General features: G+C 33.7%; 2 protein-coding genes across 2 annotated transcripts; both read right to left on the bottom strand.

Annotated features, from left to right (window-relative positions):
* Positions 1-871: 871 nt before the first annotated feature.
* Positions 872-12566, bottom strand: LOC106639589 (annexin A6-like). Its single transcript, XM_089596837.1, has 9 exons — positions 12209-12566; positions 11642-11794; positions 11384-11557; positions 11123-11304; positions 3268-3892; positions 2061-2213; positions 1803-1979; positions 1537-1709; positions 872-925 (listed from the first exon to the last, which is right to left on the bottom strand). Exons 1-9 carry the CDS (start codon positions 12564-12566, stop codon positions 872-874), a joined length of 2049 nt encoding a protein of 682 aa, XP_089452963.1.
* A 5428-nt stretch (positions 12567-17994) lies between these two features.
* On the bottom strand, positions 17995-22089 carry LOC106639653 (cilia- and flagella-associated protein 276). Its single transcript, XM_014353361.2, has 4 exons — positions 22069-22089; positions 19775-19990; positions 19335-19475; positions 17995-18210 (listed from the first exon to the last, which is right to left on the bottom strand). The coding sequence occupies exons 2-4, from the start codon at positions 19982-19984 to the stop codon at positions 17995-17997; spliced, it is 567 nt and encodes a 188-aa protein (XP_014208847.2). The 5' UTR covers positions 19985-19990; positions 22069-22089.
* Positions 22090-24993: the final 2904 nt, after the last annotated feature.

Below are 24993 nucleotides of genomic sequence, written 5' to 3' on the forward strand. Positions count from 1 at the left end.
ACGTAACAAAGTAGTAGAATTTGGGCATAGTAGTTTTAAGTTGGTAATTTTTTGACGCTACTCAAATATTGTACCTAAAGAGGGCCGCACATATGTGGGCGAAGCGTTGTATTTTAATATTAATAAAAATAAATTTACTGCATAGCTATTATAATTGTTGATTTAAAATTTGATCACATTGCTGTCATTAGCATCACTGCCATAATTCTATCAAAAGTTCTTAAGAAATAGTTTTTATCAGTAAGTAGTATCATAAAAAACTTTAAGAATTTTATTATGTTTACGGTAAATAATATTTAAATCAACGTTTGAAATAATAACTTATAATATAAAGAAGTAGTGGTGAACATTTATACTGAAAAAGCTGTAGTTTAACTGGCAGTATTTTTAATTTTTAAAGAATTACAAGAAGTGGTACAACATGTATCAAATAATTTAACAAGTTGATCTATCATTTAATTTTTTTTTTTTAATAAAACAATATTATGCGTACACGAAATAAAGTTTTTTTTTTTTTTTTATTAACTGTTTGACAGTAACCTCCGACTGTATTTTTCCGTTTTTTCAATATCTAACAACAGACAAATTATTGGAGCGTAAGGTCCAAAGTTTTATCTTATGTATTGTAAAATATAATTGTAGTATCAATGTGTACAAATACAGGAAACAGTTTGCTCTGCGGATCTTTGATTATTCCTAAATTATCCGTGTAAGCCTCAATTTTATTACTTTTTAAAAATCCATCAAATTGGACATGAGAATAAGTTTAAGAATGTACCTAGAAGTACAAAACAAATGCTACGTACATATTTTAAGACTTACAAATTATATAATTCGATAAAAATTACAAATGTACCGATGCAGGAACGATTTATTTTGACACAAGTAAAAGAAGCAAATCCTTATGAGCGCCAAATATCTTTTTCTGAAACAGAAAAACATTAACCACGCTAACATTAATACACTGATAAATTGTTGTTAACTGACGCCAGATTGTCAAAAAATTTAATCTTAGACATTGAATCACATTTATTGGACAAAACGGCATTCTTTAGATTTAAGATAACTTCGGTAGCATTAAAGATGCTACTTTATTATTATTTTTTTGTGTTATACTTAACAGAATTTTTTATATTCTCTTAAGAGTTTTATATGTATCTCTATCAATATGTAAAAGAACATCAGATTTTGCACGGTGTGCCTTAGTATTAGCAAAAAAAAATTTTAGAAATTTTGATTTCTATAAACTTTTCATAAATCAAAAATTATGTAAATTGCTAACATATTCTTAATTTTTTTTTTTTCAAACTGCAAGCCTATTCTTTTTTTTACAGATAGTTTAAAGAGTTGAATCTTAGACAGAAATTACTAGCTTTAAATAATAATGAAAATAAAACTCTCAAAAAAGAGCTTATTAAATACCCCCGAAATATTTTTAAGCTTACTAAAGAGTGCTTGGCTATTAATTTTATGAAGGACTTAAACTAGACATTATAATAAAATGAGAAAGAAAAGAAAAAACTATCAACTACTTACATTAATTCGACTCTCAAGCGACGTTTTATAACGCTCCTGATAGGCTTCTTTAATATCTTTAAGATCTATTTCTCTGCGTGTAACAATGATACGAATCAGAGCTCGGTCGTTGATGCCAATGCTGTCGTGAAGACGCTCAGCGAAGAAGTCAATTTTTGATTTAGCACATTTAACTGTATAAAACAGATAACGATTTGTGGGATATCAGGAGAATAGAAAAATTCCATCAACTAATGAACAGTAAGAAAAAGAACGATTGAATTTACCAATTTCAAGAAGACCTTTCTTGAAATCTGTTGAAAAGCTTTTACCATTTATGGCCTCCTCGATTTCGTGGCCGGAAATATTTTTATACTCGATGAAGGTTTGTCTGAGATGCTGATAACTGCGAGTGCCGAGGATACCTTTAAATTTACTCTGGTCTGATACCCATTTTCTCTCGTCTGCAAAGGTGATAAATACATCAACACTATCTTTTAAAATAAACTGCATAATCATATTATATATGTAAATGAATACATTACCAACGGTGAAAAGAGCCTCAGCATCAACTTTAGCCTGGTTATAATCGATACCCCGGTTCATTTCCCTGCGACCATTAGCAATAAAAACAAGCAATTGCTTGAAATAACCGGATGTATCATCTATCAAATCACTCTGGAGAGTCCTGCCATAAACTGTGGGAAAAAAGTGAAGAGAATAAAGATATAATGTTCAACATGACGTTGAAACAATGTTCCCTGTGGCAGAATACAAATATTACTGTATTTTACGTATCGAAAATGATATTAGTTGTAAACAAAACGATTATTGTAGGGATAATTTGTTTTTATTAGGTATTTATGTACTGTTACAATTGTTACAATGTGTTCCTGCTAAATGTAGGCGAAATTCGACTTGTACATACTTTTTTTTTTTAATTTCTGAATGCTTTAAATTCTTATAACTATTATCTACGATTTATACTGTTTAAAAAACTTTGACGAAAGCCATATTTCCGTCTGACAAATGCTTTAAAATATGCGTGTGTACAAAAAAAAAAAAAAAATGTTGGCTACATGATAGGTAAAGGAATTCACTTGGGTGAGAAACAAGTTTTTTTTGTTTGAAAAATGATCATACACTTAATAAGGCCGAACAAATGGTTTGATCATTTTCTTCCTTGTTAAAAAATAGTAATTAAAAATTTTAGTATTATCTATACTGTTATCTTGAGTCTTTACGGTACCACGTTATTCATTACTGGAATCATATTACTAAAACTTAAGTAGTATGAGCGTAGTATAAGAGCAAATCCATAAAAAAACATACCAAAGTGGTCCTCTGTTTTACAAAAAAAAAATTTTTTAGGTACACCCACGAGATGCGGCTCATTTTATTCGCAATGTCGTATACCATGAGGAAAAACATCATAATCACGGATTTCAATTAAGGTGACACATGTCATAGTACATGACATTGCTCACAAAACAAGCCTCGAGGATGAGCCTCAAAAAAATTGTTTTCTCAAACTGGGGGACTGAGGTATTTTTTATGAATTTACTCATAAGTATATGAAAGCTGGTAAATTAATATTTTAGGTAGATTCTCAACTTAAAAAACAGTTTAAAAAGTTGAAGGTACATCTGATATCAGAGCACTTTTGTCGCTTTAAGAAAATGTTTCTTATGAATGACACTATCGAACGAAAAACAAAGAAAAATATGGTACACAAATTTTTAAAATACTCACGTTTCTCATAAGAAGTATCTGTCGACATGATTACTTCATTTCTCAAAGTGAAGAGGATTTCAATAATCGTATCTTCATCGGTGCCCAGGCCGAGCATAGAATCGTGCAGCTCTTTAGCGTAGAAATCAGGTAATGGAGTCATAAGTGCTACAATGATGTCTTCTTGCTTTCCGGTGGATTTTATCTTTAGATCGCTCAAAAGGTCCTGTTTATAGAGAGTCTTGTAAGCCTCAGCGATATTGATCCGCTGGTCAGCACTGTGCTTCATTAATATACTAATACTGGCATTAATGACTTTTTCGTTAGATTGAGAGCTAAAAATAGCATGGTGCAACTCTTTTGCATAGTCATCGAGCGATCGAGGCAAAGTCGTAAGTGTCACAATATCGTCCTCGAACTTAACGGGGAGAGAGCTCTTCAAGTCGCTCACAAGGTTCTGGTTGTACTTTATCTGGTAAGCCTCAATGATTTTTTCCCGTTGATTGAGTCGACGCTCCTTAAGTATATCGATGATACCGTGTTGGTAAGAAGTGAGGTTTCTGATGTATTTCCAGAGCGTTTCCGCGACCTCAGAACTGTTGAACGGTTTAATTATATAGAATGTTGGCTTTGCAGTTTGTGTTAGCTGAAATAAGTTTTTTATTTTTATCAACATTTCTTCTATATTTTTTAGAGGAAAAATGATAAGATAGTAATTTGTCACAATATTAGTTTCGAACGTATTTGAAAAAAAAATTATCTAACAGTCTATGATTTAATACTAACTATAACAACAATAGCAATAACAATAACATTACAATAATAATTACATTAATAACAAAAACAACAACTACAACTACAACAACGATGGTAATGATGATAATGATAAATGGCAGAGCGTCTATCAACAATGTACAGAAAGTTATAAGTTACAGAAAGTCAATAAAAACTTGAGTTCTCTCTGTTTCAGAATTTTGTAATAAAATTACCATTTTTCCAAAATAAATTTGATAATTGGTTGTATTCGGGGATAGTTTCATGGTTCAGCAAGATCCTTATAGGATGTAGCCACTTTATCGATTATTTTCATTAAATTCTGTCTTCTTGATTATAGAACAATAATTATCACCGTCATCGTATGAATAAGTAGAAAAAAAAAAAAAAAAGGAACGGAAAAAGCTTATACTATGAAGAAGCATATTTTAACTCACTGATGAACCAAAGCTGGTCTGCAAGGCGAAAATTATTACAATCAAAGTACTCATTTTGTTTTAGAATAGAAAAGGCTCAAGAAACCATTCAAACAGTAGCACTTTTTAAACTGACAGAAATCCAGTAGAAGAATTGAATTTATATAGATACGTCTAATTTTAGCCCCACTACATGCGAGCTTTAATTATATGTCTGAGCTAGCTCAGCTGATAATTTTCAACAGTTCTCCCACTGTTATTATTTTTAAAATATAATATAACTTTGCATTTTAAAGAGTTAAGATTGTTAAAAAAAGGTTTATTTATTATGAAACTGAATCTAGGAGTCAAATATAGCAGTGATATCATCAAATACTAAATTCTACATAGCGTACCCTCCAAATAAAAAATCAACATATACCCCTTTATTTTACTTATTTTAAACAATACCTGGTTTAGTTTCAAACGTACCTTGAAATGTTATATTTGACGGTATTGCTGCGACGATTTAGCTAATAGTTTCAACGTCATTTTTTATTCAGTATTACTGATCTTTATAACTATCTAATTAATTGTTTAAGTCTTATCCGTAAAAAAGATAACAAAGTGACGTTTTTAATGTTTTATACTTATTACTTCCAGTTGAGTTCATCGATATAAAGATATATCAATCAAATCAATAGCATATTGAATATTGTTTTTGAGTAAAGAAATTGCTTATTGGAAGTGTATGCGATGGAGGATATTACAAAATGTAAAAGAACATTACAAATGATTAACATTGTTACTGTGTTATCCTTTATTTCAAAAGACTTGATATTCAAGGTTTATACATAGTTGAGAAAAGTTGTGTTTCCTAAAAATACAATTTTCTATGAATTTGATTTAGGAGAACAATCAAAATCAATCATTTTTATGTCTAAAAAGTAAAAAGCTAAGAAAATAATGAACAATAACCAAAATTTTTTATTACTATTTTAGAAAATAACAACACATTTTTAAAAATTAACATCATAGTGTATGTTTTTTCTAAGGTAAAGATTGTTGCAGTCGTGGTTACACGCTAAAGTTCATTACTTTATAAGCTAATTCATTCCAAATGAAATTTCAAAATAAAATCATTTATTCAATGTAACATATTGTAGAATTGACATATTACATCAATATGGCAAAATAAAAATATCTGTGACCTACGATTAATTCAATAAAAAATACCTTGGAGCGTAAGCAATGCTCAAAAGCTTGAGAGAATACGTTAGAATGCAATAACAAAAATCATACGATCATGATTTTAAAATGAAAAAATAAACATATGCGTGCGTCGCACGCGTGGCCTACCGCAATCTGTTCCCACACTATAATGCGTACATGATGTACGTTACCCGTGCGTACGAACAGGTTTTAAAGGGCTGATGACTTTAGTACACTTCAAACGGTTTTGAACGGTATTTTTTAATCTGAGAAGGTATTAGTACGAACAGCTACTCGATTTTGGGAAGCACATCATAGAAAAACGTGCAAGTGTTGTAAAAATAACAACGTTGGGTTTGTCTAACGTATAAATCGTTTTTGACAAAATTTTATTAATTTATAATTATAACTTTATCAAACACATTTCAAACCTATTTTGTAAACCTTTTTCGCAAAATCATGAAAAAATTAATGTCAAGAAAGAGCTTGAAGCCTTTTCCCTCTAACAAACCAATAAAGAATATTATGTTGGTTCCCGCGACTCAAGATTTTATTTACAAAAGTTATGGAAATTTTATGCATTAATCTGTAGGGTTTCCGGAACATGCTTGAATATTTTATGATTGTTCGTGCATTTAGTTTTTTTGTTATTAAACAATGGGAGTCAAATTTTCAATATAACGAGCATCAAAATTCTCATTTAAAATCGTACTTATCATGAAATATCTCTGAAACAACATTTACAATTGACATAAAATTTTAACCACGTATAGCTGGTTGGAAGACAAAAATTAAAAAAAATGTTTTTTAATCATCCTTTTATGAACAAAGTTATTACATAATAAACGTAGACAAACAGCTCGCAGATTCATACTAATGCTTATGGACGTCCTTTGTAAGTCTGCATAACAAGACACCTTTTTACTAAACACCTTCTAAAATTTTTCTTATTGCACATCTACCCTCGAAACTTTGTACACTTACTCCTAATGCATGTAGAAATAATATAAGGTTACAAAGTTTTGACTTTTCGTAAATTTTCAGCCCATTTTTGTTGATTATAGACGACGCAAATACTCTATTTTAGGTTAGATTTTATTTCGAGAGGATAAAAGAATTTTCATTTCCGGACAAACTTTGCATCAAACTAGAGTATTCATCTTGATAGTTGCATTCTTGCCTTACCAAGGGAACCACTTTGAAACTCGCTCACTAACGAATTTCGTAGAACTCGTAAAGCAGAAAAAACTTGAAAGTGCGAGTATATAGCTCATTACCGAGCTCTGGAAACATCCAGTAGTTTGTCTCTCTCTTCATACACACATTACTAACCTTTCTGGTAGCTAATTTATAAAAAAAACGCAAAAAAATTAAATGCGTAAAGATGAAAGCCTCCGCAAAACATTTTTAATCCAGCATTATGTTACACAACTATATTTACCTAGAGAAATCACAAGTGAAAAGTATAATATGTACAGGGTAACACTGAGAGAGAAAGAGAGAGAGAGAGAGAGAGAGAGAGAGAGAGCAACTGAGAGAGAAAGAGAGGAACAAAAAGTGAGAAAGAGAGTAGGCTGAGTGTAAAACGTGGTTCAAGTGAGAGGTAAAAAAAAAAATTCCGACTGCTGCGGAGTGCTGATAATAAATATAACATAACAAGTTCACTGGAACAGATATACCTACACAGCTATTTCATCCCCTGCACTATCCTTTTCAACCCCCGAAAAGGGATCAACGCGTTTTCTTTTCCAACGGGAGATGGGAGTGCTTATTTGTACGTATGACTGCAAACCCTTTTTTGCGGATTTCGCTCACCCGGATAAAAATTTTTCCTTTTATTTTTCTTTCTTACTATTTGTCTTTAGTTTATAATTATAATTGCTCACGGACATATCCTAAGTTGACTGCTGTTGAAATTTTCAAGTTTTCAAGCTAAGTGTACTTGTGTATTTTTTAGTGAGATTAAAATGTCAGAAAAGAGCTTTACAAGAGATCAATCAAAATGTAAAAAACGTGTGTTACGTGCGGGACTATGGATATTGGTGCTCACTGAATAAACACAATGAATTTTATATTTAGTCGTTATTCAATCAAATATGCGAGGGAAGAGCTGTATCGTGCATAATGGTCTCGAAACTTAACCGATGTATTCTACGTTTATTCTTCGATAGCTTTTCCTTACTCCATCACTAGTTTTATACCTTAGTCTTTTCTCTCTCCCTCTCTTTTTCTACAGCTATTGCCCTTCTGGTGGGGACAGCAAAACTCGTACACATAGTATGTGTTATCATACATGACACTTGTATTACTTTTTAAAACTTTTGAGAACATAGGTATGATTTTGGCCTAGATATGTATAAGTTTTTCTTTAGTCTTGACCTTACCTTGAATTCTCGATTTGAATTGCAATTAATTAAAAAAATTTTGAGAATAGATCTATGATAAAATAAATAATTATAAAAATATGTAATCGGGCTATCTGTAAGTAGTCAAAATGCATAGAATAAAAAAAATGTATGTGTGGACCTTTATTGGTTTAATAGGAGTAAATATAAACTACTTAAATAACGTTTTTTTTTTATTTTTCAGTTAAAATTTGGATTTTCACTTTCATTAAATAAGCTACAAAATCACCACTAACAAGTTTAATTATGTCATTGTATTATTTATATGTATGTTCAAACAGGCATAAAAACTGCAACCAATTTTACTAATTAAGTCTTAGTAGCACGTGAGTAATTTTAAAATACGTAGAATTTGTTTCAACGATACTAAAAACTTATTGTAAATCAGTGGTGAAAGATAACTTGAAATAGTTGATGAAGTAATAGATTATAAATACATTATTAATTCGGGTTGTGTGTATAAAAATAGGTCTTAGCTCATTTTTTTATATCACAAACTTTTACTCTGCACATGTTTCACAATCACTAAAAACTTTTATGAAAATATTTTTATTTTTTATATGTTGATCTTAAAAATTTTTTCTTAAAAAAAAAAAAAAATTATTTTACTTGCTAAATCAATAAACAATACATCATTATAGACGAACGGAGAAATTGCCTATACAACGTACTACGAGGAGTGCTCATAAATCACTCAACAATATTATTAGACCATAATCTATTTAGATACCTACAGTAATAGTCGCCCTGTACACAGTATGTTACATCTTTATCACACTGCTTCAATTTTAAAGTGTAAATGCTATTGTATAGGTTTGAACAGTACAGGATTTTAAAATAAAAATTAATGTTTTAGCATTATTTTTCTTTTTCTTTTTTTTTTTTTTTTTAAGTTAATAAAAACTACAACTTATAAATTGTAAATTAATTGTTTTTAATCAATTTTACGTCAATTTTTTCTATGAAATACTTGATTGAAAATACTTAGTAGTTAACCAACCAAAAAATAGTAGATGTATTTTCGATACATCATGTTCCAAGAACTATTCTCAGAAAAACCAAAAAGAAATTAATAACATAACAAAAAAATGTATCTGAAGTTTTGCAAAAAAACAGCTTATCCTCATGACAAGAATTAACTCGTACACATGTGCAAGCTTTGCAGAGCTTATGCTGATATTTATTTTTCGTAAATTAAAAGCCTCACTGTGTTTAGTGCATCCACACATTTATCACGTACATTATATTTTCAGGTATCGAACAGTCTATGACTAGTTTATATTTATACTAGTTTATGTTTATATATTACTTCCAAAAAAAAGACTACGCAAAATGTACATAAATAAATTTAGATCTCTGCAATATACATAGTAATAGTTAAATAGTCTAAACTATTCCAATGATGTTAACGTGCTCTGGGAAAAAGTTTTATAATTAACACTGACATAAAATCATTAGGGACATTTATTTAAGATTTGAGTCGTCAAAAATTATCAGCTTTAAACTTACAGCTTTTTTAGAGCCTGATTTACAGAGCTTTCCAATAAAATAAAGTGCAATTAGCGTATTGTAAGTTGTCATCAAAAATATTTAGACAAACATTTTTTAACTCTGTGGTCTGACCATAAATTTTTTAAATGAACTCTTTGTGATAACATTAATAAAAAATTATTAATCGTAATTAACTGAGTAATTACGTCAACGTGTAAAGTTTCTTAAAAGATTGTTTAAAATTTATCGTACTGATTAAAATTCGTATACCCGTTTAGTAAAAAATTTATGTTTGATTAAGTCATATTTAAAACGAGGTTTTAAATAATTATTTACAATACAAAAATGTGGAAAATGAGAGTTTGAGAAAGATTTTTTTTCCATGCAGCTGGTACGAGTTTTTATTTCTTTATTAGATTTGATTATAACATTAATCTTATATTACTAGTCGTACTAGCAGTATACTAGTAGTATAGTATATCATATAAAGTAAAGTCGCTAAAACCGTTGTGATCGCTAACCACGAAAACTACTTAACCGATCTTGCTGAAATTTTGCATACTGGTTGTTAACACTTCCTAGACGGTTTTAGTATAGTTTTGACTTGCTACAAATTCGTTTAATTTTTTTTTTTTTTTTTTTAACATCCAGCAATATTGAACACGTTGATTAAGCTGCTTAAAGCAAATATATCTTTTTGTAAGTCATACATACCCAAAATAATAAATTCTGTGTCCGTACATTATTGCACACGAGTCCACAAATAATTTTAAGGAATAAATATTACCATTAGATAGCCACCATATGTTTAGTATTATCGTCTTTATATTTTCAAAAAGTCTTCCTATTTGTGTTTAAAACTATAATTCTTCTACGATTCACACTATGGAAAGAATGAAAGCATGAGATGTAGAGTATCGATTTTAACAGTGAAACTGAAGTAAACGTGGTACAAAAAAATTTTTCAATGATTTATGTTATTGTCTTATACGTCGCAAATTATAACTGAGCCGATGGAGTTTCATGCTGCTACAAGGAAGAAAAGACATTCCTTATAATGACCTAATGTATTTTCCTGAAACAAAAAACATAACAGCACTAATAATTGTTGTTAATTAAAATTAAAACGCCAACAGAGAGGTACTGTATTTACAACCAAAAACCCTCGAAAAATCGCGAATAATAAAAAAACTTAAGCTTAAAAAATAATATATCTGGAAAATGTACTACCCAAAAATATTTTTGAAATTTTAGTTTCTATTGACTCATAGTTTTGGAATACTCTTTAGTTAGTAAAATGCTGAGGTATTATAAATTTTTTTTTTTTTGTTACTTTAAACGTGAGGCTATTTTTTTAAATTTTTTTAGGTGATTAAAAAATTTTATTCATATTAAATTAAAGTAAGCAAGAGTGAATGAGAAAGTTGCTATGAACCCAAATAGACACTTTAAACAATTATTAGTGTGAAAATTATGGAGAAAAAGTAAGGGACCTATTCATTATGTTGAGGTATTTAAAAAAAATCAAACAATAAAGTCTGTAAAGGACCAAAATCAGAAGTAATTGTTAAGTGATAGTACACAAATTTTTAAACTTACAGCTATCATAGTTCTGAGTTCTTTTCCATAATGTTTCTTAAATTGTTTCTTGATATCTTGAAGATCTATCTCTCTACGCGTAACAATAATACGGATCAGGGTGCAGTCGTTGTTATACAGAAATCCGAAGCTATCATGAAGACGCTTAGCGAAGTAACCAGTTTTCGATTTGGCAATTTGAACTTTACAAAAGAATGGAAGAATTAATGAGATATTATTGTACGATTAATGATCACTAAGAGAAGCAATGATTTAATTTACCGATTTGAAGAAGACCCATTTCAAGATCTCTAGAAAAATGTTTGCTCTTGATGGCTTTCTCAATGCTATGGCCAGATATTTCATTATACTCAATGAAGATTTGTTTAAGCTCTTTAAAGCTGTGAGTACCAAGGATGGTTGTAAATCTATCTTCTGATGTCTTTATTGATTCATCTGAAAGAATAATAAATGGATCCATGCTGTTTTATACTTTAAAATTGCTATTTTTCAGTATTAATTACAAAATTACTGTATTACCATCCATGAAGAGATCCAGGGCATAATGAGTAGCCCAATAAGAGCTGATTATCTGATTTTCATTTCTGCTGCCATTGATAGTCATACAGAGGAGCGACTTGAAGCCACCAGATGTGTCATCGATTACATCGCTCTCCAGACTTCTGTTATATACTGCGTAAGAACTTGTATGCCAATAAATATGATTCCAATATAACGTATAGAAACAATATTAGATGCGGCAGAATAATATTAATTTTTTACAACTTAAAAAAGTTGAAAGCATATTATCTATAAACAAGATGGCTGCACATGTTATAAATAAGCCAACTTTAGCATGTTTATGCCTATATAATATCAATCACATTGAAATGATGAAACTCTGTTGTGTTTCACATGAAATTTGTGAATAAAGCTTAATTAAAGCAGTGCATAAGCTGCTGAAAAATTGTGCTAGTCGTACAAGTGTTTTTATTTCTCGAAAAATAAAAAATAATGAAGTAAAATGTTTTTTGTCGATAAATTATATCAAAATCACTTTGTTCCTAATAGAAAAAATAAGATTAAACAAAGTTTTAAAATACTCACATTTTTCATAAGAAGCGGCGGTTGACTTCATTACTTCGTTGCTTAAAGTAAAAAGTATCTCCATGAGAGTCCCTTCATCGGTGCCGAGGCCGTCCATAGCATGGTGCAGTTCTTTAGCAAAGTAATCGGCTAGTGGAGTCATATAGGCCTCATAAACGTCTTTGAGTTGATGAAAGAGTTTTTTTGTTAGATCATCCACGAGGTCCCGACCATAAAGAATCTTGTAGGCTTCGGCGATCTCAAGCCGTCTATTGAGTTGGCGCACTGTCAATATTTCGGAAACGGCTTGCAAGTAAGGAGACTTTCCAAACTTCAATGCGGCTGCGGAAGCGTTGAACGACTCGGTAGGATATGTCATTAGCTTCGGAGTTTGAGTCAACTGAGGTTTGTTTATTTATTAATATTCCTTTTTTTCTTTCCAAGAAAGATAATTGGAAAAATCGTTACTTGTTACCATCTGAATTTCAACAATAGTAAGAGGACGAAACTATTGAATTGAGTTTAGAACAACTTTACCAGAAAAAAAATCATTTATTCGAAAACATGAAAAGCTTCAAAAAGAAACTTTTCATTATTGAGGCCTAGAGCTTATGTAGAAATTTGTAAGTATCAGAAACTGTAACTGCGATAGAACCAGCTGTTCAGAACCAAATAGTCCATGATTATGAAAGGTAAGTCATATGATATGAACAATGACAATAGAAATAATAATAAAAACTATAATAATAGCAATAATAATACAGCTTTCTTAAAGAGGTTGCAAAAGTTTTTTTTTACATACCGATAATGCGAAATTGATGCATAGGACGTAGATTTTTATAACCAGCTTATTCATCGTACAAAATATTGTGAGCCAAAGAATTCAGAAGCACTTTAAACAACAGTACTTTTAAAATTGACACAAATCCTCTCATGACATCAAGTTTTTATATCTTAGGGGAAGTCAAAAATAGTGAGATCATTTCAGCCCCACTATAACTACTATGAGATAAAAAGTTTCAACGCTGACTCAAGAGACATTTTTGTGTCATTGAATAATAAAGAATTTTTTTGCACAAGTAAGCTACTGTCACTTTAAAAAGGGTCTATTTCCCTGATACCATTACCTTTTTCAATTATCTCACAAATAACTTTATAGCCCATTCCAATTGAATACCTAAAAATTAAAGAAACTATATACAAAATACTGAAATTCTGGTTTATTTTGACTTTTCAAATTTTTATCTATATTAGTTGATGTGAAAATGTTTAAAACAAATGTTTTTTTTTAAAGAAAGCCAATATTTGCGATTAAAAAAAAAAAAAGGCTATCACGAATGAGAAAATGTGTGGTAAAAATAATAATGATGTAGAGAGCGTAGACAGTTAAGTTGACTAAACGGCTTACTTTTTCTTCTATATCGTCATTTGATTTATCCTGACGTTATTTACGTTTTAATTAATCATGAAGTTTGATACCAAAAACCCAAAAAAATAATATCTATATACACTCTATTTGTGATTTTGGGGTGACTCCTTTTAGCTTAATTTAAATGGGACATGGACCCCTCGATCGTAAGTTATAATAATTTACTTTTACGTTATTGTAAAGTTTCCACTCAAAAAGTCAATTAGCAAGAGTAGTAAATATTAGAAGGAAGTTTTTAGTGTGATTAGTTTTAGGGCTTTGCGAGATGATAGATTTTTCTGAGTACTTATCCAAGCAAAAGAGAGTCATTTTTTTATAGATGTACCATGTTGCAAGAATTATCCTTAGAACAATAGTCAAAAGGTACACGACTTCTGCAAAACATGCGTAAAAAATGACATGCATAATAATAATGAGGAACAAAAAAAATTATTTTCATTAAAATTCGTTGAAATACATGAAATACGGTTTTTTTTTCAGATAAAAATTAACTGATTAAGATGGAACTCGTCAAAATTTGGAGCCACTTCGTAAAAATAAATACATTTTAAATGCATGCACCCCTATGACATCACTTCGTTGAACGAGTAACTTTAACACGCTCTGACAGTTTTTGTCGTGAAAATAAAAAAAAAAAAAAAATACGTGTCCATTATTTTTTGATAATCTACCGAATGGTCCAAATAGATTTATTTGACATTGTTACCTATTCAATAACTTAAAAGATTCCAACGTAATTGTAGATTTTTAGGTTTTGTTTCGGGACAAATAATTGTTATTTTTCATAATTTGGTTTCTTGAAGTTTTCTGAATCACGATATCTATTATCTTAGGACTCGTCCATTATTTTTGCTCCTAGCAGATCAAATCTATTATGAGTCCAACCTGTCTATAAGCAAACAATAAATAACACACGATCTTAATAAAATTTACATAACTGGCTATGCGGCCTTCAAATAATTAAGATCATATACAGCTGTATGAAATAAACAAATACCTTATAAGTATAAATCAAAACATATAGAAGCACATACACATTCTACAAAGCCTTCTAATCTAAGTGGTTCAAAAAATATTCATTATCACATAAACTCCTTCTCAGAAGCATGTGCAGTAAGCCACCCATAAAAACTGTTTATAACCGAAAAAAAATTTTAAGTTAATATAAGATTGTTAAAAAAAGTCGCACGATAGCTTGATACGGCTACGAGAAACTGTAAATTCACGTCACCACGAGTAAGAAGCTGTCCTTTCCACTCACGTTAAATTAAAGCAAACTGTATGTATAAAAGTATCCATTTTCACGGTCGATCTTTCCGCGAGCTCGAGTCTCTTCCACGAAGCTTTTCCCTCACTGCTTTTCTCCTGGGGACAAACGAAGGAAAATAAGAGATACGACCCCGATATCGTTAACCGTGGTGGCAGTAACAACGACGAGGAGAGTAGCTGGCGCACAGCCGTAAAAAGTAAATTAAATAAGAATTAAATACAAATAAAACCGCTCGGCCAAGTAATTGGCTCCCCCTGCGGTCCCGCCACCTCCTGTACTCCAATAGCAACTCGCTCTCTTGCCACTGCCTTTTCTCTTCCTTCCCCCATCTCCCTTTGGCAAAAGAGAAACGTAGCCGTCCTGCATGTCACCCTCCATTGTTTCTGTAGATGTACGCGCGTATTCGCGTTCCTCTGTGTTCGTTTGTGGACGTACATTGTATGTATGTCTGTAGGTACATTGGGTGCAGAGTATGTAAGTAAAAGGAGGAGGAAATCAATCTGCTCCAATTGCGTGTGGAGCCTGTGTCAAGTAATCCATGAAAGAATTGCCGCCCTCGCACACGCCAGCGTCTAGTTTTCTTTTTTTATTCTTTGGTTTTTTTCTCGCTTGATTTGTTCTTTGTTTTCTACTTTCGTTTACTCTACATTTATGAACCGTTCCACGAAAATTATACTGCGATTGGGAGTACTCCCGAATCAATAAAAAATTTTTCTACACGCTCCTTTGGGACAAAGATTTTTATCTTTTGGAAAAGTTCAGGGATATAAGAGTAAAAACATTTTACGTAACTCATAACATACTTTTTTTAAAAAAAATTAAATTTCGTAGTTTATTTGATAAGGATATGTTCCTTGCGGTTTTCATTTAACTTTCCTTTTTTTTTTTTTTGTTTTTTAATTTTTAAAGTTTAACACCATTTTTTACACAAAGACATAGTAAGAGGCTTATGAAAAAAATCTGATATGTACAAACTTCAAAAATCTTTGCTTTAAAGACGTATATGTCTCAAAAAAAAAAATTTTCCAATTTTCGATGATTCATGACTTACTTTTTTTTTTTGTGGATTTTTACATATGCATATGGCTTCTGAAGGCAAGAAAAAGATGCGTCTTTGTGTTTGCTTTTCATACCTTCACTTCCACTCATCCTTTTTTACGTTATCGAGTTTGGTAATTCTTATTTGCTTCAGTTTTATACTTATTTGTTTTCTATTTCAGGGTATATAAATTTCATCGCGAATGGCATGCAGGTTTCGTGATAAAAACACATTGAGCTATGGAAGGATCCAACTGCTTTCTTACGAAAAGAATTAAAATTTTTTTACGTATCATTAATCAAACGATTTTTGTGAACAAACACCTGTTGATCTGAGTGAAGAACGAGACACTTAGTACAAAATAATCATTAAGTCATTTGATGCTGTGTCAGTCATTCCAAAACAACAGCGAACAACGCATATTTATACAAATAGATTTTCTACAACACAGCATGAGCATATTCGATTCTCTTCCTCAGGAGCAAACAGAGCATCGTCTCTTGTCCTATGTATATAGGTGTACCAATCACTATCGGATTATAGGATCTTCCTCTAATATAAAAACAAGTCAATGCGGACCACAGAAGCTCCAAGGGGAGGCACAGCACTGACCCTTTCACGAATACCCACAGGGGTAGAAAGAAGCCAAAGAGGTCAGCTGTGTGTCATCTCTTATTCCATTTCGTATCACCACGACCAGCAACAGTAGCTGCGAGATGGGGTAATGTGTAAATGATATTTCGATGGGAGAGAACATATGTGCCAATTTATACGTTACTATTCTGCAGAATATATGTATGTGACTATTTTATGAGATACTGCAACCTTATTGCAAAGGAGGATTATTACTAGACAATAGGACGAGTGGAGTCCTTGGCTCCTCGCGCATTGAGTCAGTGTACGTGAAAGATTTCATCTGTATACGGAATATGTTGATGTGTCAAGAAGAGATATGTGAGTCTTTGTTGCTAAACATGAGGTTTTTGGAAATACATACGTACGAGGGATGAAAAGGATAACGTGAAATTTATCGAAGGCAAACGAATGAATGTAAAAATTAAAATCTGGACAATAAAGTCAAAAAAATGAAGGTATGGTGTTTTGTTGTTTATCTTTTCTTTTTTTGCTGGTAGTGCTCTATACGTAGTTTTATTGTCATACACATATTTGATGAATATAATGTCAATAGTGGCGAACCATGACATACATGCATGTAATTATCAGATATGTGATCCAGTGAAATTTGTTGTTTATGCAATGATTGAAAAAAAATATATATTAAAAAAAAAATTTTTTTTTAATAACAAATGAAAACTAATAAGAACTTTACGTTATGAAATAAGCTACAACTCCCATTATTCTTATGAGGGAGATCAAACGGTGAGTCCAGGCCTTACCCTCGTCTCTGGTGGTATAAGTCTTGCTAGGCCATGCACGCGTGTAACATAAACGCGAGATAAGCATCTTGCCAAGCCAATTTGTCAGCGCACATGATCAGATCTGTGATATTAATGTAAACACGATCTCAGCTATCGTATAACGGGTGGGTGCTAGTATCTTTCGATTGCGATCTCACATCACCCTATCTACACTACACGATTATTAAATATTATATCATTCTGTTACTTGTCCATCAAACATATAAAAGGTAAATATCTTCTTTTAGAGAATCAAAAACTACACCTGCACATATAGTTTAAGCTGTACAAGCACCAGCTTTCTGGTTGGATGACCATCGACCTATCACTCTTCGATGGAAATCATCACGATGACAATGATGTATCGGTTCAGAAGAAAATAAAATATTTTAAATTTGTTATCACGAGTGTAACCTGTAAAGATGGATTCGTGTTAATCTTGTACGCATAAAGCTTCTTTTCTATTTTTCTTTTTGTAGCATGAAGTAAAATAAACAGCAGTATACAAGTAGTATTTATTTATGTAGGAGTTTATTATTAGTAAATTGTGTTTATGGCTGGCATGTGATTAATTTAGAATGTCAAGTATACATTTAATTTAAATTTTTTTGTAAGGGAATACAAATATGAAGGCAAACATGCCCTTATAATTTAGATGCTGTAATACGTCCCGTCGATTTTTCTGCTGAAGCCGGGATTAGTGCGATCCGTATGCGGCCCCTCAGCGGCTAACTGAAGACTGCTCGGGTGAACGTTTCGTCGCTTGTGAAAGTACCATTCTGGTTTCTGGTGGTCGCCTGCTAGTGTTGCCTTTATGTCGGCGTATTTGATCTCGTGGCCGAGAGGTACTGGTGGCTTCGAGTATACCTGCGGAAAAATCGATTGGCCACATGTACAGAATTTTGAGGTTTTTTTTTTAATATGAGACAACCGTAAGATATCATATTCTATGGAGATTACGTCTTATCAGAGCACATCAAAATATACATATACCTTGGCTATTAGTATAATTGTATGTACCAAAATAACTTTACTAGCATTAAGAATTTTTCACTAAAAAGGACTTCTTCAGTTCCTAACTTACCAACAGTATTATCAAAACTAAGGACACTATCTCGTACAGTATTGAATCGCTTAAAAATAAGATTATATTTTACGTGCGTTTTATAAACCATCTTATCTTCAACTTCAACTAAATGGCACGGAAAAAGTTTTTTCAAACAAAAATGCTCGTTACAGCATGCATACCGCATCTCTCGATTTGAAATGTAAAATGCATGCTCGTCAAATACTTTAAAACGAAGAGGAAAAGTTTACGGCAAAGTGCTCGAAAGGAGGAAAAAATAATTTTTCTCATTCACTACGTTGAGCGTCAGACGGGTAGCTGAAAGGAGCGTGACTCAAAGTGAGCGGTAGGTAAACAGGTCGCAAGCATCCCGGGAGTTTTATTTAAATTTAGTGTTTGCGTCTAGAGAAGAAGCCGTCACTATCTAATCTGCCGACACGCTCTCTAAACGTGACTGAAAATTTATCAAAAACCCGGCATCCTCACTGTTGCCTCGCGCTTAGCAGTAAATTAATAAAACCAAGTACTTATCTCGATACCGGCGCAAAAGACAACGTCGTCACGAATAACGAGAGCAAAGCTATATTGTACCTCCGTTTACTGGATTCTTTCCACATTGTTGTGAAATAATTGTCGAAAATTGTTTCTTTTAAAGTTGAGTTTTCCGAAAATGTGTACTTGATGGATAATAATTACTACGGGAAAACACAATTTTTTTATTAAGAGTGACATGTCATTGTATTATTCAGATACAGCTCTTTATTAACAAGTTTTTCTCTGCCGTGCTACTTAATTTATTGACCAGGGAGCAAGTAACAAAAGCATTATATTTAATATTAATTAAATGAGTATTGCTGTTTTATTAATAAGCTAACTCCTTAACCAAGTAAAATAAATTATTGATGATGCTTTCTTGAGTAAATACCTTAATTTCGTTTCGTAAAACTCGCCACGTTTCCTTGTACAAAGCTTCTGGCTGCATTGTGGTGTACATTTTTGGTACGAATAAGTCGTCTTTGTGCGAATAAACAGAAGTTAACATCGAATCCAGATAATCCTTTGGAACCTACAATATTATAAAAAAATTTACGAAATCATCAACTTTTTAATCTAAGGAAATTTTAATTCGCCGTACTTTGATTGAATGTGCAGCAAAAAAATGTTTCTGGTTTTATTTATTATTCTCATTCAAAAGATAATTGCTGTCTTTCCCTACATGTTTCAGTTACCCATACCTACTAAACACTTTTCTATACTATTGTAAATTTTTAAATGGTTCAAAATTAAATCACCCACATCTTTGCAATGCAGCTTTATGAAATAATACAAAAAGCCCATAGGTATGGTTTTGTGATTTGAACTCACCTTGTTGCAGCTATAAAAATGATTCTTTCGAGCGCTGGTTAGAGTGTGGTGTGAGAAAAGCCGTTCGTGGGGCTTTAACTTTGAGTACCATCGTCTTTCATTCGGGCAAACATTTGGACTCAGTATTGGACCACCGGCGGCCCACGATCCCTCCCTTGATAGATCTGGCACAGGGTACGGATTGCGGACGGACTTGACTATCATGTCCATGATTGTCTGGAACAAACGAGCATAAGATTACTTGTTACACGTCTGTAAGATCTTTGTTGCTCTATTATAATTTTTTTTTTCAAAGATATACTTCAAAACAAATCTCACGTCAACCAATCTCACAACAAGCAGTTCGTCTCAATCGCCGAAAACATGGTACCACCCACCCTATCTATTATTATTTTACAGAAAATCCACAGGTCTGAAAAAAAATCTCACACACTCGAGAATGTGATTACAAACGGAAGATCCTTATCGTATATCAAAGGCGGCATTTAACACTGAGTCTTAGTTTGCTTCGAAGATTAAAATTTCAGCCCGAGTCTTATGTACGAGATCCGTGTGCTCCAAGCGAGCACTTTTTCAAGAGCCGTCGAACGACGAGCGCCCGCAGGGTGTGGCAATTTCAAGCGTATAACATTCCACGATAACGGGAGTAAGTTGCCGTCCGTGACTTATTCACTCCGTAAAGTGGGACCGAAGTTAGCTGCTGTTACAGGTCACCCCAGAGATTAGATCATTGACTTTGCGCGTAAGATTTTGAGACCCTGTTATTACACTTACCAAGCCGAGCGAAGAGCTTCATTGATTTACTCACCACGCGATTTATGATTCTCCTTCTCTTCAAGTGCTACTGACTTATTGCGGCTTTCTGCGGTCTATATGATATTAATAAATTGGCCTGTCGCTGTAAATTTTCTCATTGATATTGCAAAAGTTCGCAAATAGGAATTTTTGATACCTGCCAGCAAAACTAAATCTTTCCCACCTCGTATTGATGGGTATTTGTAGTAAATACAGCTCTGGCATGTGAGGTGGATTTGCAGAAATCAAATTAAATTATAATTAAACCGTATAAGGTAAAGAAAAAAAAAAAAAAAATGATCCAGCCACCACACTACACCAACACCTTTCGGATAAATATAAATCAATTTCTCGTTCAATCACACGCGTAATCCCTCGCAATCACAAAATATTCATCCTAATCCCCCTCAAGAAAATTACCATGCATCCCCCCGAAAAATCTCACCCATGGGTAGCGCCTAAATTTCCAAAACACACACTACGTACGCGCAACTTTCATTCCAATCGACGCCTGCCTTAACCCCGTAGGTGGTCCTCGCGTTGGTCCAATATAATATATAGGTATCGACGCTGACGTATATCTCAGAGCTTAGATTAATGTTGGTAATAGGCGCGAGGCGAGGCGTGCATAATGCCGTTAGCGCACGCCTATGGAGAGACGGATGGGACGGTCCCATCAGCCGGCCACGTGCCGACTCGTGCCGTTGGTGTTGCAGCGCACACGCCTATATTACACACACCATGGTCCGTCGCCGCGGTCTCAGAACCGATTGCTCTTTTTCCCTCTCTTCTCCTCGGATATGCTGTGAGATAAAATCGTCGTGTCCGATGTCCACTGGGTGTGCACGATTTTGGGAGCTAGTTTTAAGTGACGGGATGTATACATATAAGGTATATATAAGGTGCTCGACTTTGAACACACGTCACCGCGTACTGCAGACACTATATGGGGCGATGGGAATAACACAATGCCAAGACGCGAATCGACGTTAAAAAACACAGCCCCATTCATCGCGCTCGTTTTAGCCTGTGATTTGTTTTATTTTTCTTTTTCAGTTGCTCGGGCGAACTCCGATGTGCTAAGAGGATTAAGCTTCTGTCGACCGCGTCGCCGCTGAGCTGGAAAATCTTTTTTAAATCTCTCTATTTCATTTGGCTGCCGATTAGCCTATTAAACCAACGCAACCGTGTTTTCTCTCCCTCTCTATTTTCCTTTGGTTGGTATTGAATAGCGGATGATTTTTATCCCCTGAAATTAAATTTGACTGTAACTGCATGTCATGCATCGTGAAAATTTTGATTGCATTATTACCATCGCGCTTTACTATTTACTTACTAACTCTCAGTGCACTGTAAGCTTGAAATTTTCCAATAAAAAATCCCACATGTATGTATGTATGTATGTATAACCTCGTCGCACTTCCAACCCCCCCTAGTTTTAATTTTAATCTGCCAAATAGTACAATAGAGAACATGAGAAAAAAAGTACGAGATCTTACTTTTGGGTGCACTTGAAAATTTTGTCCCCCGTTGATCTCGACCGCCTCCTCCACCTTTTGTGTTTTAACTAAAGCTCATCTGCAAGCTCGACGGTAAACACACTCGACGTTTGAGAACGGGCGACAAGCCATGCTTGCATGTACGTATACAATCACGTGCTATGTAAGTAGTACAACAACCCAGAGTATGTAGGTATACCGAATCTTAAGAGAAACACAGCAGATTGTCGGAGATCTGTACATGTGAAAGAGAGAGAGAGAGAGAGAGAGAGGAGTGTGAGTATATTATGTATATAAGCAACGACCTGTGATCGATGTTGACTCAAGGCGCGCGGCAGATCGAGGCCTTACACCCCAAGCCTGTATACATGTAACGTAACCTCCACGTGTCAGAGGAGCCAGTGCCGCTACATTTATGTCTCCCATACGAATGTGTATGTACTACGCGTAAGTATACGCGCGCACGCAGCAAAGCCCCCCCGATCCGAACTTCAGCACGCGCCGCGATTACGCGATTACGCGTGTCATCTCTCTTCTCTTCTCTCCGGGTGATGTGCTGCTGCTACCATCGCGTCCCTCCTTATAATTCGTACCCTGTACAGAGGCGAGCGCGTGCGTGTCCGGAGAATCTCGAAAGGGAGATGTGTTTTCCGTAAACGTTATGGAACAGAGAGACTCGCTGTGCCGACAAATATTAAACGTATAGGTACGTACATAACGTAGAAAGCAAAGTTTTCCTGAGAAGAATGGATTGACAAGAAACATTTTTTGATCCAAAAGCTGTAATGATAATAACATTAATGATCAGGATATGGAAACCCAATTAGATCTTTCGTATCCCAATCGAGCATCTCTAGGCAAGTTATGATAATTCCCAATGATACGTCAAACTTGAGTTACGAAAGAAGAGAGTTTACCCACATGTCCTGGATTTTGCACCACATTAAGTTAGTACGAAAAATCTTAAATAGTGTATCTATAATACGCTGCCCACTTTGCTTTCTACCAATCCTTTTCGAGTGCAGTTTAATTATATACGTGTTTATATCCCACGCATCGTAGCAGGGGGTATTTGATGTCTGCACAGAATCAGTAACCCTATCAGTCAGTCAGATGGTTAGCCAATCAATCGAAAACAACGATCCTTTGTTCAATAATCTCTCTTCTCAACTCGCTCATTTTCTTTTTTCATCTCTATATATCGTACGCTCCATTTCCCACTGAATACCTTTGGCTCGAGCTTAAGCCTCTTCCATATCCTGCTCGGTCAGATATCGGCTTTTGCATTTTCTGCACCTATTCATTTCAGAACGATCGGCTTTTCAAGTGCAAATACCTCAGCAGCTGGTGAAATAGCAGTGATAATGTACATGGAACTTCACCGTGGCTGACCTTTCCTTTCATTTGTCAATCTCGCTTTTTTTTTTATCATTGGAGACTCGTATTGCACCGACAAAATGAATTTTATTAATTTCAAAGCAAAACAATCGCATAACGAGCAATACCATAGTAACGTATTTTAAAATGAGAATAAAAAATTTAGTTCGTTCACTTATTCCATCGAATCGCTATCTCTAGTTTTAAAAAAAAAGCTCTAGGTACAGTGGAGGCCATCCATTGCTTCGCTTATTTCTTGATTTTCTCTCTTCGCTCTGGTTGCCAGGAAAAATAAGCAAAAAAACGACGACCAAAATGTCGGACACACATCGTGGAAAAGCAGAGGGATGATATTGCCAATATTTGTTCTGATTCTCCGGGTTTGCGCGTGCCTCTGCAGCACGTACGTGTGCAAGCACCTTCTCTGCACGCAGGAGGGGTCTGTGTCGTCGTCGATGTATATACATACACCCTGCATAGGGTCGTGGATATATGCGTGTAGGTCATCGTCATAAGGTATACATATTACGGGAACTAAGGCCGTGGGGTATTACCATTTGAATGCCTCTCGGACACACATGCACCGCTGCTAGTATATAAGTTAGCCACAGCTTTTGTCACGTGTATCTATATCGTATTAGAGAGATGGCTAACCATACGCATGTGTATATATGTATTTTGGCATCCCGTGGTGCCGTATGTTCGCACTGCGTGTACGCTACAGAGCGGGCTGGTACCGCATTGTGCGGCGCGTGGCTGTTGATGGTTTATGAAGCGATTTTAGCACAGTGGAGAAATGAGAATATAAAAGGATGGTGAACCAGAAATAGGTATACCTGAGGTGCGCCTGGCTTATTTTGGGTTGGTGTGGGGTGTCACGCTCTCATGATGGAATACCTTGTTTTCTACTCGGAAAATGTTAATAATTTAATTAAGTTTGGAAATTTCTTGATGTAAATATCATACATGAGAATTAAATGTTGATTGAACGGTATTTGATGTTTTTTATGAAATTTAAGTTAATAACTATGGTTTATGTAACGATTCATTAAGTTTAGATGATGATGATAATGATGATGATATTGTCCTGTAACTGAACGAATTATGATTTGTGTGGTGAACATAATTTTGCTCAACAAAAGATAACAAGTCGTTAGACACTTATCAAAAGAGGAATTCTACGATTTAATCAATGTCTATCAATGAGCCATAAAGAAAACAACATACATAGATGTCAGAGTTTTGACAAAATTAATAAAAAATCTCCATCCATACATCAAAAGTCAAACTCTGAACATCAAGGTCCATTCATACCAGTGTAAAAAAGTTTCAAATGCGTAACAATTCCTGCAACGACCATTACCACCACCAAATGTCTATGTACATAGAGTATACATCGCAATACGCACTGTTCAAACGATTTCGTAGGAATTGTGTCGGTTACTATACATGTATAGATCAGATCAATGGCTCATCCGTGGATACCACCCAAACTGTGGTATAACATTTGTAGCGTACCACGTCGTATTGTGGTGTATACGAGTAGTC

Source organism: Copidosoma floridanum, unplaced genomic scaffold (assembly GCF_036245765.1).
Source record: "Copidosoma floridanum isolate Cflo_tuat_1 unplaced genomic scaffold, Cflo_Japanese_pri ptg000030l, whole genome shotgun sequence".
In the NCBI taxonomy this organism is placed as follows: domain Eukaryota; kingdom Metazoa; phylum Arthropoda; class Insecta; order Hymenoptera; family Encyrtidae; genus Copidosoma; species Copidosoma floridanum.